This window comes from Sarcophilus harrisii, chromosome 4 (assembly GCF_902635505.1).
Source record: "Sarcophilus harrisii chromosome 4, mSarHar1.11, whole genome shotgun sequence".
Classification (NCBI taxonomy): Eukaryota; Metazoa; Chordata; class Mammalia; order Dasyuromorphia; family Dasyuridae; genus Sarcophilus; species Sarcophilus harrisii.
Genome location: NC_045429.1, coordinates 133,341,629 through 133,358,000, shown reverse-complemented (window position 1 = coordinate 133,358,000; position 16,372 = coordinate 133,341,629). Strand labels below are relative to the sequence as shown.

The window sequence follows — 16,372 nt, the reverse complement described above, 5'->3', positions numbered from 1 at the left end:
AGCTTTTAGACTATTTTTAAAAGCATGTAAATGGCCAGTCTTTTTTTTAGGTAATTCTTTGAAAATGGCCATTGTACTCTATACCTGACCTTCATTTTATGCAATGTAACTCTGAAAAAAAATTGTAAATTAAAATTTTGAAAATGGAATCATTTGTTCATTGAGCTGTATTTCTGGAGTTTTTCCTTCATTTTTAATGGGTCATTGTAAAGCTTTTACTTCATTTTTCTTTCTGTCAAGCTATTGCTTTTACAAGCTTTCCCTTCTATAACAACCAGAGTTTTAGAAAAGGACTGCTGTGCTCTTTGCCTTCAGTTCTGTGTCTTTTAACTCCTTAAAACTGCTTCTTTCAAGATAATTCTCCTTCCCAGAAACTGCTAAATCTGATGACTTTTTCTCAGTCATCCTATTCCAACTTCCTGTAGCTTTTGACACTGTCACCCCCTGCTTTCTCTTATACACCAACCTCCCTTGGCTTCTGTGTCATTGTTCTGTCTTGTTCAGCTTGCCTTACTAATCCTTCTCAGTCTTCTTTCTTTTCTCAGAGTATCTTTTAGTGACTAACACTCAGAGCATCAGCAATGATGTTACCAATTTTTTTTTTCTTCTCTCCCTCCTTCTCTCTTACTTTTATTCCACTCTTCTCATTCAAGATATTTTCTGCTTCTATTCTCTTTGTTTCTGGGTCACTCCCTCATCATTTCTTGCCATGTGTTAGGGTAGTAGCTTCCTGATCTGTCTTTTTACTTTCAGTCATCCACTCTCTCTAATCAGTCTTCCACACAACTACCCAAATAACACTCCTAAAATAAGTCAGTGGTTTCCTATTGCCTCTGTGATAAAATATAAACTCAGTTTGGAGTTCAAAATCCTCTATAATTTTGCACCTACCTACCTTTCTAGTCTTGAAATATTTCATTTTGTCCTTCTGCAATGTTTGTTCCAGCCAGACTGACCTAAATGTTATTCCCTCATTTCAACACACTGCCTCCCATCTCTCACCTTTCCTTCCCTTTTCATATCTATATATGAATTGAGGGAGCAGAAAGCAGGGGAAATCTTTCCTGATCCTCTCTTCTCCTCAGTTAATACTTTCTCCATCCTGAAATGACTTTGTTTTTATTTCTCTGGATTTTATAATCCTAGATTTATTGCTGGAAGGGACTTGTGAAATTACCCAGCTCCTTCTTTTTACAAATGAAAAGACAAGATGTAAAGTAACTTGCTTAAAAATTCATACTTTTGTTTTAATCTTTATTTTTAATATACATTGTTTTGTGAATTACATTGGGAAAGAAAAATCAGAGCGAAAGGGAAAAACCATAGGAGAGAGAAAAAAAAAACAAAAACAGAAAAAAGAAATGAACATAGCATGTGTAAATTCATACACTTAGTAAACGGCAGAGCCAAAATTTGAACCTGAATCTGCAAATCCAAATCCAGCACCCTACCCTACCATTCCTCATAAATATCCTTTCCCTCCACTGCTTCTCACTCATAATCCTGTAGCATCTCCCTGGGAAAGAGCTGACAAATTAAATTATGCTGTAATCCAGTATTGCTTTTGGCTGCTACATCTTTCTACTTGGAAAGGAGATCTAATATCTGCTGTCTGAGGCAGCTTCTAGGCTACTTGCTATACTGACTGGTTTCACATTTTATAAACTTTAGGAAATGGTTGTCATCAGTGTGGTTACCTACTTTTTACCTGTTTGCCACATCTTTTTTGTACTAGCTCTTTGTTTAAAGAAATTAGATTAGAGTTGCTTCAGTTAATTAAATAAATTGTACCATAAATGTTCTAGAGGGCCTTGGTATTTTTCACATATGATAATTCTTTAAAGCAAAGAGTCCTTTGAAAACAGTGAATTGTGCCCCATTTTTGAAGGAAATCTTTATTTCTGTACATTAAGTTTATAAGAGCAAGGTACACCTGCCGTGCTGAAGTTTTGTCTCATCTCATAGATCAGAAGTTCCCAATCTGATGCTTTCTCGGTCTGGCTTAATTTCTTCCTTCAGAATTGTTTGTTTCACTTGCATGAAATTGGTTTTCCTCCGCTGCTTATTGTGTTTTGGAGGCTTCTATAATTGCATTGTAGTGTGGCACTACAGATTTTGAAAAATAACATTGTGCCAGTATCTTGGAAATAAGTTGGCTTTTCTTGCATGTTTGTGGACAAACGCATGCTGGAATCAGCCCCTGTGACTCTTTCTGCCATGACCTTGCTCTTTCCTGCTAAAAAGCAATGGTGTGCTTTTAATTTTTATTCACAGAGCAATTTTTATTTTAAGGGGGATATTTTGGCTCAGATTGGCTACATCGAAAGCCTCAACCAGTCGCCACCTTCATCTTCTACTCCTTCTCCTTCTTCTATAAATGAGGTAAAAGAACATTTTGAATGCAAAGGAAAGCTACAATTTAAAGAGACAGCTTTCCCAAAATAAAGTGATTCTCCCTGGAAAGCACTTGAGCATTGTTGTTTATGACATGTGGAAATAGAGGATGCAGAATATCTTAAAAATCTTTTTTCATGTAGTTTGAGTATGGCCTCATGGAAACATACTTGGGGAGGGGAAAGGGGACACGTTGTGTAAGAGTATTCTCAGCTGGGGATCTCTTAGATTTGGCAGTAGTGTCTTCAGATTGAAACCAATATCTCTCACAGTCATGTCAATGTATTAAGCATAAGAAACTCAAACATATATTGATCATAATCAGAAATGGTTGCCCACAGACAGTTATTGAAATTGGTGTGTTCATCAAAAGGAGAATTAGCTCAAAAAATGACTGACTCCTGTGCCTTAAGGATTCAATTTTTAACAACTTCTAATAGTAAATTTCAAATATACCATTGTCAAGGAGAGAAGACATATCCAGAAGGGAAATATGAACTAAGCCAAAGTTCAGGAAAGGGAGAAAACACGTCGGCTGAATGTTTTTAGAACATTTCAAAATGAGACAGCCCAGGAGACTTTTGCCAAGACCGTGAAAGGAGCAAGTGGCTGAGCAGAGATTTGAACTTGGGTCCTGTGTCTCCAAGTTCCATTTTCTTCCCACCACACCATTTAGCTCCCTAATCCTTGCAGGACTTCTTCCTGCTCTCTTAGTAGAAGAACCGGACCTTCTATCACCTGGCAGGGGTGCCCTCTCTCAAGAAAGAAAAAATTAAGGTCTTTCTACTGCTTCTTCCTTCTCTGCCATTGTCCCTCTATCTCCTCTTTGGATCAATCCAACGTTGTTGCTGCAATTCCCATGTCTTTCACAGGGCAACTGGGTAGACAGTAGATAGAGTGCTGACCTGGAATCAGAAAAGCTTACTTCTATGGGTTCAAATCCAGTCTCAGACACTAGCTTAAAGTAAAGTGGGTAGTGGAACTCCTTTGGACTATGTGGGGAAAGAGACCATCACACACTATAATGCGTTACTGGGAGGATCACAGACAGACATTGGGGGAGGGCATTTATTTCTTATATTTATATTTATTTCTTTATTTTTAACGAAGAAATACAGGGAGGAATCATGACATATGGTGGTATTTACCAGTTTGTCATTATTCTTGCAAACTAGTTTATTTGCTGAAAAAATGCTATTAAAAGTTAAAATGTCATTTGAAAATTACATAGCATTTTAAAGTCATCATTTTAAAATTGTATTCTGTATTTTGATAATTGATCTCTCTTCTCTCTTTCTCTCTCTCTCTCTCTCTCTCTCTCTCTCTCTTTCTCTCTCTCTCTCTCTCTCACACACACACACACACACACACACACACACACCTCTCCTTGATTTCCTCCCACATGGTATGTGCCTTTCTTCCTTACATCTCTGATGACCATCATCTCATAGTCCTTCCAACTATTTCTTGGTCATTCTAATAGGACAAGTAAAATTAACATTCCAGGAATCATAAAATAGACTAATTTTATTTTTCTCCCTTCATCAAGTTTTCTCCCTCCCTTATAAAAATCATGGGAAGGAAGGCTTAAAAACCTTGAGTATGCAAGCAGATTTTGATTTTCACAATAAAATAGAAAATAGATTTCTTGAGATGTAAAATTAAGTTAGTACTTCTAGAGATCAGTTACCTAGTTAGGATTTTTCTTTCCTTTCCTTCTGTTTTCATTTTCTTGTCTTGCCATTTTCTTTGAAAGTCTACTCTGTATAAGATGCTCTAGGATAAATGCTATGGGGTTACAGAGATTAATAATAAAGACACTTTCTCTGTTTTTACTAGTAAAAATAAGTTCATCCAAAATGAGAAAGTGGCCTAAACAGATCATCTCTAGTCTACTGGACACTGGGGTTGGAGTCAAAAGCTCCCTGAGTTTAGAGGTCCAGCTCTGCATTAACTGGCTCTATGACTTTGAGCAAGTTCTTTAACCTCTTTAGATCTCTTAATCCAATTCTCTCATGTTACTGATAAAGAGATTATACCTCAAAGGTCCTAACATCTTTAATGTTCAATGATTCATTACAGTTCACTTTCGAAATCCCCTTTGAAAGCTTTCTTTGTACAAGAGGTCATCCTCCTGTTGAGTTGTAAGGGAAAGTGGGCTGGGCTTGCTAATATCCCCAAGTATAAACTAGCAAGAAGTTTTCGTGTAAGTTTTCTAAACTTCACTATGATGTTGTTTGGGACTTTCTGAGTATCTGTTTTCATGGAAACAAATGTTAGAGCTTTAAAGGCATCTAATTCCATTCCATTTGTCTAGATAAATAAGGAAACTGTAAGGACCCAATAGCCAGAGAAGTTAAATTTCTTGCCCAAGTTTACAGAACTAACTCAATGATTCATTCACTTGGCAAATCTTTATTCAGCTACAAGATGCATACACTGTACTAGTTTTCATTTCAAGTATCCTTGTCCTCTAATAAAAGGAAAACCTTTACTTCCCACATAAAGGAGTCATTCATCATGAAATTCTCAGCATCTGGGGTTTGACTACAAAATATAATGCTCTAAGTAATACGTATAATGTTGTGGAATTAACAATTAGGAGATGTCAATAGGAGTATTATCTTTGGATGAATTTATTAAAGAAAACCGTTTTTCTGTTGGAATTTTTTCTTCTCTAACCTCTTGCCACCACCAAGGTTTTGAGTGGATTTGTGAATTATTAAACTAGATGTGGGAAAGAAGACTGTTTTCATTACTAACACATTCCTTCTACTGTGGGGAATCATTCATAAATAACTCATTATGAGCAGGAGTTGTTTAAAGTAGATAATTGCTCATTAAGAGGCCTCAAAAATTAAAAAACAGGTTTTGTGTCAAGTCACTTCAAGATAATGTAGTAAGAATATTAATCTACCACTTTTATGTTCAGAAGGAAAAGGTTAATGGGAATTTTAATAGGAGTCTACTTTAAATGAATTTGGAGTCAGCAAATTTGAAATAAGCTACTGTTTGTGTACAGATCTAAAGAAGCTGGATCTATAAGTGTTAAATTATCTAAAAGAAAAGAGCCCCAGGTGTCCTTTAAATATGATGAAAATGCAACCATTGTTCTATTGCAATTAGTATTTTGAAATGTTTTATAGTGGCTAATTAGTTGAAAAGCCCTTTTCAAATGTATTAGTTACAATCTTGCCCAGTTCTTTGGTTCAAGAAACTAAGATGTGAATTATTAAAGGCATTTTCTCAAGAATAATCACAAAGCTGATATATCCAAACTAAGATCGGATTTTACTAATGTTACAAAGATTGGCTACAGTCATTGCCTATAGCAGATGGTAAACTTTAACAATAAATACAGTCCATTCTATGCTAAATGGATATATGTGTGAGCACACATGTTCATTGCCCTTTGGGTGACATTCTTAGTAATTTGGTCTCATTGATTACCTTTTACATAGTTCATAGACACACAAGGACAGTCAACCATGTAGTTACTAAATTAGGATTTTTAAAGCCTCACGTTGTCTTCTCAGCTAGATTCTTAGGAAGAAATAGGGTTGGGAGGGGATTTATTGCTTATTATCTTTAAAAAAAAAAAAAGGTTCATTGATGCTTTTTTTTTTAATATACCTTTACAATTTCTGAGACCCCTCTCCTCTCCCTTCTTCCTCTTCCCCTCCCCAGTTTAAAACTAAAATACCTCAGAGCTTATTTGGTCTAACCCTTTGATTTTACTTAAATGACAAGACCTGAACCTCTGTCTTCACATTCCAAAACTACCTCTAAGAAAGGAATTGTGTTTCATAAGATGTCTTCAGTGTTCCAAATGGTCATAATAAAATCTCCTGGAATTTTTTTCCTTTTCTTTTTTAAAGATCAGATTTGATAAAGGCAGGGTAGCCAGGTGGCACAATGAATAGAGCTTGGAATTGGGAATCTCATCTTCACGAGTTCAAATCTGATCTCAGACAATATAAGGTATCTTACCTGTGCAGGTCACTTAACAACACTTTGCTTCAATTTTCTCATCTGTAAAATGAGCTGAAGAAGAAAATGGCAAACCACTGTGTTATCTTTGCCAAAAAAATCCAAATGAGTAGTCACAAAAAGTTGGAAATACAGAAATAATGCTAAATTTAAGATTACTTTTCTGTAGTGACCAATAGAGCCTGCTTCTAGGACAGTTTTAACACCCTAATAAAGACTTTTTGCCAGTCCTTGAAAGTTTCTGATGCTTACTTTTCATGTGACCACAGGCACTGTAAATGGAAACCAAGAAAGCGTTATGTTCCTTTCAACATATGTTTTGTGTTGTTTGGGGTTTTTTTGTTTTTGTTCTTTTGGGTTTTTTTTAGTAATGACAGCAGCTACTATATTTAATTATTTACCTGTTAACCAAAGATCCTTGGTTTATTCTGACCAGTGTAGAACTCAAACCTTCTTGTAATCTTTAGTTTTAGAGTTCTGCCTCAAATTCACAAGGGCTAAATGCCTTGACAGTAGGCATATGTCAGAGATAATGTTTGCACCTGGGCACCTCCTAGCCTTGATATCTCTCAGTTACTAAATAAGATATAAATTATACATTGAATCTTATATATAATAGAAATTGAAGCATATATCAATCAAGTAAGGTATTAGAATAATTACATAACATTTAAATTAAATTTTTTTGGTGTCTCTAGGAAACAGGTCTTGTAGAAAAGGGAAGGAGCCAAAGTGGGTAAATAAGTCAACAGCCAAAGGCCTCTGGGAAAGGGGTGAATTAGGCGGAGGGAATTCCAAGGCCCTGAGCTGAGGAGAAAATGGTGTCTTAAGGGCCAGGAAGTAGCCCAGCTCTCCACTGCTTCCTTTAAGTGCCCTAACTAATAACACGAATGTCATTGCCACAACCTTAACAACCAGTATGAACCACTATAAATTTGAATAAGTGCAAGTCAAAAACTAGTTTGAATGCCCTCACAGAGAGAAAAGACTAAAGCTTTTCTAGATGCAGAAGAGAACACAAAGAGAAAGGGGCTGTTCCTCCCCAGCGATCTTAGTCCATTTGAATGACATAGGCATGTGATAATTGACTAACAATATATAGTTGTAAGTGATTAAAAAGAGTGATTCTGGAAAGTAGATGCATCCTGTTGAAGATATATTTATATCCTTGTTAGAGTATTTCCTGGCTTCCCGCTTCTTTCCCTACTTCTACCCCCAAGATTTGGATTAGTTCAGGGGATATATCAGGGCTAGTTTTCACCAGATGTTCCTTGATACCACTGATAGCTAATTTTTCCTTTCCTTCACTTATTGTTATAGAAAGTAATAAGCTTATTGGGAGAGGTGCAAAGTCCTTGGAAAGCTCTTGGGAGGAAAGAAAAAAGATCTATCATTTGGATGGAAGTGAGACATCTTAAGAGGAATCAAGAATAGCTTCAAGGAGGGAAGATAGCACTGATTCTGAGCATTGAAAGGAGAAGATATCAGCAACCACTGGGGACATTTGGTGGTTTCTAGAGTGGATTTTATTCAGTTTTACCAAACCTGAGGGCTTTGTTTCTTTATTTAAGTATAGCTTGCTCCATTTCTAAATGAGCTATGGATTGTTAGTCCTTTAGCCTGATAGCTCTTCTGTTAAATGTTTAGCCAGTTTTTGGAAGCGTATTATCGGATAAGTATCTCCCTCTGAGCTCATGTGAATGAGATGTCTTTCTATTATTAATATTTAACTTACAATAAAACCACTGGAGATTTTGTTAAAAGGTAGTTAGGATTGCTTTGGGAGAAGGGAAGAGGGTTGAAGCTAAGAAAAGAAAAACATGGCCATCAGGTTTGCTGTTTTTTAAATGTCCACCTAAATACATTTAGTGTAAAACTGTGCATTCAAAGGTAAAATGTTATTTTAAAAATGGAAATCTGATATTAGTTCTCCATTTCTATATGATTGAAATACAAAAGATTAATCCCAACAACTTTGAGTGGGTTAGACATCAGCTCCAGCCAGATTTTTTTTTTTTTTTTTTTTTTTTTGCAACCCTCTCTTTTTAAATAGAAAGTTAAGTCTTCGTGATTTTTTTCACTACCACTTTGTGTATTCAAATGCCATACCTGCTATATTTTGGTCTTAAGAGTTTTCCACCTGGAGTCATAAACATTCCTTTTCTTTCCTTCCCCTTTACAATGTAGGTGAATAGTGCTAATGATGCTTGGTCAAACTGGAATGCTGGTAAATCTGGGAACTGGGAAAGCACAGATGGCTGGGGAACTAAACCAGAAGGTGCCTCGGCTCAGAAAAACACTTCCAACAACTGGGATGCCGCCTTTGGTCATCCACAGGCCTACCATGGACCAGGTGAGAGAAGGGCTCCCTGAGCCTTAAAGGAACCCTGTCATTCACGGTACATAGAAATGTTTATGAATGTGAAACTCAATAGTGATTATTTTACTGGGTCTAAAAGCCATTTTTTGTTCTGATTTCACCAGAAGTTGGTGCTTGACATTCTTTTCAAAGTACAGATAGACAAACATCAGTTATCCTCAAAGAGCTCATCTCTCTTGTGACACCTGAGGATGTTGCCCCTCCTTTACTGCTGACTTGGGCCCAGCACTCACGCTAGGACTGCAGCAATAATGGGCTCAGGCTCATTTGTGGCTTGTCCCTCCTTGGCTCTGGGTTAGCGTGATTTGTGCCAACCCCTGCCTGGCTTAGCAAGAGGGAATTGAAAACTGGCCCTATGACCCTCCAGGGTCTGTATAGGCAGGTGTGCTTGGGTTCTTGGGCACAACATGCAGGTGGCCTTAAAGCAGAAACGCTGTGGACAAGAAAGCCACAAAATCCAGGTTGGTGGCTGTGGGAGTTCTCTGCTGGGTTCTTCTGCCTTTGCTTCTCTAAATCTTAGTTTCCTTGTAGAAGGGCAGAGGGCCTACACACCCCCACCCCCACCCCAACTCCCGCTCAACCTCACAGACTGGCTGGGTCAGGGCAGAGACCGAACCCTGACATTGGAGAGAGGGCTGTGGCCACAACTGCTGGCTCCCTACAGCTCCTAGCAGCAGAAGTCACTGAGTAAAACCTCCATAAGGGCCGGGATCTTCCCTCCTCAGCCTGCCTGAGAGATGGGCAGAGGACAAGTGGCCCCTGGCCCCCAAGCCCAGTGGTCAAGGACAGAGAAAGCTTGTGTTCACACCCTCCCTGGGAGATTTGGACCTTCCTGACCCCACAAGCTCCACCACTCCGGGCTTGCCTTCTCCAGAGTCACATCAGGCCTATGAGGGGAGCCCTTACCTCAAGAGCCGGGGCAGAGGGGAGAGAGTCGCAGAACCAGAACTTGGATAGTGCCTGCTGGGAGCCCGGCTCTGTGCTCAGCCCTTTACAAACCTTGTCTCTGGGAGGAAGCTGCCGTTATCCCCATTTGATACAGGGAGGAAGCTTCTCAAGGCCATCCCTCCATCCCCAGAGCCAGCTCGCCACCTCTAAAACATCTGTGACCTCCCTGCCTTGGCTCATTACCCCAAGTCTCTTCAGTCAGTGGTGGTCGCAGATCTCCCTCCTGGGGGAGACCTCCTCTGGCTCCGGCCCTCCCCGTGGGGATTCGTGAATAGCATTAAGCTACGTTGAACGTTGTGGTTCAGGGACACACAGGCACAAGACCAGAGTGGGAGGCCTTGGATCAGGTCCCATCCCTGGTGCTGACACCTCAGCCTCCTGGAGCCAAGGGAGGAGAAAGCTGGGCCGGGCTGTCTACGATGAGACCACAAGCTTGGAAAGACTGGACTCTTCCTCAGCATTCTGGTGCTCCATTTCCTTATAGTGACTCTTGGCCCTGGCCCTGGACATGGGGAAGGATGATCTCTTTCCTTTCTCTTCTGTTCCTGCAGCTGCAGCCGGGGATGATGATGACTGGGACGAAGACTGGGACGACCCCAAATCGTCACCTCCTACTTACTTTAAGGACGTGGAGACTTCTGAGACCGGAGGGGTCCATCGAGGCAATGCTCGTGCTGGTGGGGCTTCCATGAAGATTCCACTTAACAAGTAAAGTCAAAAAAAATCTTCACTCTTTTCCTGTTGAATGTTTGCTTGGGAGTTTTTAGCCTCTAACGGGGTGTCAGCCTTTACTTTGTAGGGTGTGCCATTAGAGAGGCAGCCTAGTGTACAGAGCACTGAGTCTGGAGTCAGGAAAAGCCAGGTTTGAATTCTCCCCCACACACTAGCTGAGTAACCCAGGGTAAGCAGTTTAACCTCTGAACTCCATCTCCTTCTCAGGAGCGTGAGGAAGTTAGGGACTGTAAGGTCCCTTCAGGCTGAGTCTGACCCTCTCTATGATGCTGTCATCTGAATCACTAGAATATTGAGAGATATTTTTGAAAAAACTCATTGATATCAAGCTTTTCCTTATGATGTCAGATGAAGAACCTACATAGCACATCAGGCTCAATTTCCCCTTTTGTTTTCTTCCAGTTTACTGAAAAGTAAATAATCAATAAGACTTGTTCAATGGAGGCAAAACAACTGAAAGCAAATTTGATTTATGGAAGCAACCAAATGTCACTTAGAGAAGGATGGGGTGGTAAAGTGGGTAATTGAGCTAAATGATACTGCTTTGGTCAAAAATGAAAATACCAAGGAAGGAGACTGATTTCTTTTGTGGCTGCTTCTGAAGAGGACAGTTCCAAAAAAGAGGCTTTCCAAAGATGTTTTGAGTAATGGCATTATCTTTGGAGTAATTTAATTATACCCCACACCATTCCCAAATGTCAGTTTTAAGAACACTTGTTGAAAGGTATGAATCCTTGAATGCTTGCATAAATAAAATGATTGGTCTCATTTCCTATTAATTACACCTCCATATGAAGCCAACTCAAAACTTCTAAAAGTTCCTTCATGTAACCTGAATAAAAATTTCCAAGTTGTCCTATTGTCCTTTACTGGATGATAGAATTGTATAGATTTAAGATAAACAGTGTCCCTGCAAATATAGCACCCTCTGGAATAAAACCATTTTCTTAGTAGCTGTAGCTTGATTAAATGACTAATTGGCAAGTGAGCAATCTGATTAGACTAGGTTTCACTTACCACTGTTTCTAGTGCATGCATTTGAAAGACAGAACAAGGTGAAAAGTATTTCTAAAAAAGCAAACAGGAATGGGAGGATTTAAATTCTTATAAGGAGAGAGCGGGGAACTCAATAGCATTTTTTTCTGTAATTAGATTTCCTGGATTTGCAAAACCTGGAATGGAACAGTACTTAATGGCAAAGCAGCTAGCAAAACCCAAAGAGAAAATTTCCATCATTGTAAGTTTTTGTTCATTATTTTATGGTTTTTTTCCCTAAATAATCTGCTTTTACAATAACTTTAGTACTGAGAGAATTATGTTTCCTTTGTGAAAGGTCTAAGATATACATACTCTAAATAACTGATATTATCCTTTGTAATTTAAGAATGCTAGAGATAATTAGGGTTATTGGTGCTTTCATCTGTATTGTTTAGATTTTTTTTCTTTCTCTTTTAAAGTGATATACACACATCTTGTAAGTAGAAGAGTATAGATCACTTTGGAAAATCCTTTTTATTAAACCTTTAAGATGAGTTGATAAGCTTAATTTTTATGCTTGAGTTTATAGCCTAGAAAAATATACATGCAATATGAAAACACAGCACCTTCTCCACTGTCTATAGTAATTTGGTTTTTTACCATTAAGCCATCTGTAACATGAAGATAAGGAATGAACAAATTAAAAAACTAGTATTTAAAGATACCATTGAGGATATTAGTTTGAGAAGAATTGTGCCCTTCATTTAATGTTTATATAACCCACAAAAAACATTAATTTCGTCCACAAATTATGATAACAGATAAAAATGCCATCCAGCTCAAGACATCCCAACTTTGTGTCCCAAAATAAATATATTTCAGGAATGTGATTTATGATGTTCCTGATCACCTATCCTCTATTGGTATGATTACTGAAGAAGCTCATATCACAATAATCATAAGCCCACAAGTTTAGGTAGAGAACACTCTTTATCTTATTTCATTCTATATCACAAGATCTTGGTGAAAGAGGAAAAGTTAAAGAATATATATTCATTAATTGTGCCCATAATCTTTTGATAAGTTTTGAGATTCTGCACACTTTCAGAGTGGGGAAAATGAGGCTAAGCTGTCTCAGCAGTATGCCATTCCTAAAACTAAAAAACTAGGATTTGCCCTCGTTGACCTGCTAAAAAATCTGTTACCATCTTCAGTGATATGCCAAAGGCCTCCCTAATTATGTCATACAAGTTCAAGGTAAGAAAATTTATTTTAAAGTCATTCAAATTAATGAAGATAAACTTTAAAAATTTAAAACCTTTTAAACTGAACTTATGTGGAATTCAGAGTAAAAACAAATTTGTATTTATAAATAAAATATTGAGTATAGTGTGTAATGGAGGAAAAAAAATCTGACCCAAGATGTGTGTATGTTACCTCCAGGAGATGTAGCAAGGAGATTTTTATTTGAACAGAGTTTCTTCTCCTAAAATGAAAATCTTTAACCATTGACTAATTATTCTAGGTAGGATCTCTATGCTTCTGTAATGAAAATAATTATTTATTCTGCCTGCAGGTTGGAGATTATGGCCCAATGTGGGTTTACCCCACCTCCACCTTTGACTGTGTTGTAGCAGATCCCAGGAAAGGCTCCAAGATGTACGGTCTGAAGAGTTACATCGAGTATCAGTTGACAGCCACTGTAAGTGCCTCAGACGCCTGTGTGCAGGTCCATCATTCCAACTCTCTTTGTATACGTGGTAATACTCTTTATTTTCTCTTTGCTTATTTTACAGAACACTAATCGATCTGTCAACCACAGGTATAAGCACTTTGACTGGCTCTATGAGCGTCTTCTGGTTAAGTTTGGGTCAGCCATTCCAATCCCTTCCCTCCCAGACAAGCAAGTTACAGGTGAGTGGGTTGCAGACCTGAGCCCAGAGATTGTAGAATGGCTTAGACAAAGGAGGATTGATCCTGCTGTATAACCATCCCTGGATGCTTTGAAAAAGGCAGCAGGTGAATCACAGAATGCCCATAGCAGCTAGCTGGTGCCATCGTGCATAATAAAGCCCGGGGCCCAGAGTCAGGAATCCTGCCTCAGATGCTTACTGGCTGGGGTCTCCAGACAAGTCACCTGACTTCTGTTTGACTCTGGACTTAACTGTAAAATGGGGATAATAATGTCATCTCCCTCCCAGAGTTATTGTGAGGATAAAATGAAATAATATCTGTAAAATACTTAGCACACTGACTGACATATAGTAAATATCATATAAATCTTAGCTGTTATCATTGTTCTTATTGGTGTTATTACTATTATCGTCATCATCATTATTGTTATTCCAAATAGAGATATCATTTGAATTTTCCCTACTACTATGACATAGTAGTACAACATAATTATAGTAGCCTTCAATCTGGAGAAGCAGAATCTGTGATTTGGAAGAAATTATTAATGGGAAATTTATTGTCATCATTACTGTTTTTATTTTAAAGCTTCCTGGAAGCTCTGAGATTCTCTTCTGATCTTTCTCAAGCTCTTTAAAGTAGTTTTAGTGAAACAAAAATATATACATATCTTAATAGATGCAGAGGCTAGCAGATGACTTAATGTTAATGTGTATATGAAGTTGTTTTTACAGTTATACAGCTTTTATTATGTGATCCTATTTGTAGCTCTCTTAAAAAAGGAAGGAGATAATAAAATTAGTTCACATTTACCAAGGAATTTAAGGTTAACAGAGCATTTTTCTCTAATCACCTGGTAAGGTAGATAGATAAGGTAGGGCAATAATTCATTATTCCATTTTACAGATAAGGAAATTAAGGTCTAGAGAAGTCAGGTGACCCATTTGTGCTTACAAAGTACTAACTGACAGTCTAGATTTAAATCTATATGCCGTGGCACAAAGTTTACTGGTCTGTGCACAACATGAGATCCTCTCAACAAAAGAGAAGAGGAAGTGGGGAAGCGGGGGGATTGAAAGGGAGTTCAGTAACTCAGAAAGGTATTCTTTAAATTTTTTAAATTATATATCTTTAATTTTATACTTTCTTAAAATGGTTTTATGGTATCTTTTCACATAAGATAACATTGTCTCTGTGTGTGTGTAAAAAACATTGTAACACATAATCATTATAATAATGATTCTTCAATAGCCTTTCATTAACAGGTTGCAGAAACCCATGAAAAGTATTTTAATTACTCTTATACAAAAGCATTTTTTCAACTAGTCAAGAATTCCCTTGAGTAGAAAATAATGGCTGTCTCTAAAATAGTAATAGTTGTGCCCCACTTTGAAGAACATTTTTTAGTTTTTCAGTCTAACTTTTTAATTGAAACTTTTATTCTTTATTCCCCACACAAATAAAGCCCACCTTAACTTTTTTTTAAACCATTTTATATATTTAAGTTAATTTCATTTTAATACGTAGATTTATTTGAATTTCTTTTATTGTTCTGGAGTATTCTATCTCACACACACACATACACACAAGTAAAAGGATTTGCTGAGCTAACTTTATGTATAGGGTGGGTTTTTTAATGTAATTCTGGGTTTATCAGGAATCATTTACTTAAAATAGAACAGTTATTTCATGTCCAGTGAATGATGTTTTTAAAGCAGGGTGGGCTCCTTCATCCCAGCCCTCCTAATGCTGTGACTCAGTTTTTAAGGCAGGCAGGCGTCAGCCAGCCAGCAGTGTGCCACTTGAAAGCAAGAGTCCCTTTCTCTAAAGAAAGATGGGCATTGATTCACTGACCCGGGATACATGCCGAGGAAATTGAAAAGCCCATAAGTGACTTTCTCTTCCCTCTCCTCCCTTGTTAGCCTCCTGCCCACAATCTCCCTAGCATTATTATATGAAAATGCTGTTATCATTTAAACACTTGAAAACACAATTGTTGGCAAGAAAGATGATGAAGTGGCATTTCTGTACATTTCAGAATGAATCCATGAAGAACTCAACTGATACTGATTGGAATTAATTTTTTGCTTGTTTTGAGATTGAGTTCTTTTATGAGATATTATGAATGAAGCATTTTTGTTCCTTGATTGTGCCAAGTGTTCATTTGTTTTATGAGATGATTAAATGAGACTCTTTGAAAATAGGAGAAATAGAAGTTACCTTTTGATGAATGTAGAGTCTTACTTTAAAATGCTATGGAACAAAGAGTTATGTCATAGTTGAGACATACTCTTCCAGGAAAATGAGTTATGAGTAGGGCAATTTTTTGTTACAAAATGGATATTAATCTTCTGCTAGTGATTAGATAAATGGATTATTTCTTTGCTGCTTTCCATCCTAATGACTCCATGTTGAACTCCATAGTTGATTATTTAAAACCTTAAAGAAAGTGATATTGCTTCCTTAAATCTCTCTACAAGGAAAATACTCTTGCTGTTATTTAAGCAGTTTTGTTTTGCTTTTGTGAGGTTTACACTGACCCGGCACTATTTTTTGGACCCCCTCCACAAGGAGATGAAGGATGTCATGAAATGTTTTGTACAGGCTACTAAGAGAAGGTACATAGACATTGTTGCATTTAAGTGTGTAACTCATAATCTGGTGGCATGAATCTCAAAGCATTTAACATTTAAAAGGAGCCCTCTTGACATCAAGGAATCTTAAGGTGCCGTTTTTTAAAAAAAATGCTTTGAGTTATATTTTCAAAGCAAAATTCAAAGCTGCCATTTTGTTTCTTTAGAAACAAGATAAAATATCTTTAATAAGATAAAAGTATTTTATGTCACTTGGGGGAAATTTTTTTTAATTTCAAAATGTCCAAGAAATTCATAACAGTTCTTCCTTATGCTTAATAGCAAGAGGAAAAAAATTCTTTAAGACACAGACTGAAGGATTTGGACTAAAAATGAACATGGCTTATTTTCTTCCCTCCAATTAATCATTGAGTCAGAAAGAATTTTAATAGGTGATTTGCATAAA

General features: G+C 37.4%; 1 protein-coding gene across 1 annotated transcript in view; it reads left to right on the top strand.

Annotated features, from left to right (window-relative positions):
• SNX9 (sorting nexin 9) overlaps positions 1–16,372 on the top strand; it is a 120,260-nt gene that overhangs the window by 74,084 nt on the left and 29,804 nt on the right. The window contains exons 5-9 of the mRNA XM_031937574.1: positions 8,572–8,737; positions 10,264–10,420; positions 11,597–11,681; positions 12,999–13,124; positions 13,219–13,336. Of these exons, the coding sequence (XP_031793434.1) occupies positions 8,572–8,737; positions 10,264–10,420; positions 11,597–11,681; positions 12,999–13,124; positions 13,219–13,336 (652 nt within the window). The remainder of the gene's footprint in view (positions 1–8,571; positions 8,738–10,263; positions 10,421–11,596; positions 11,682–12,998; positions 13,125–13,218; positions 13,337–16,372) is intronic.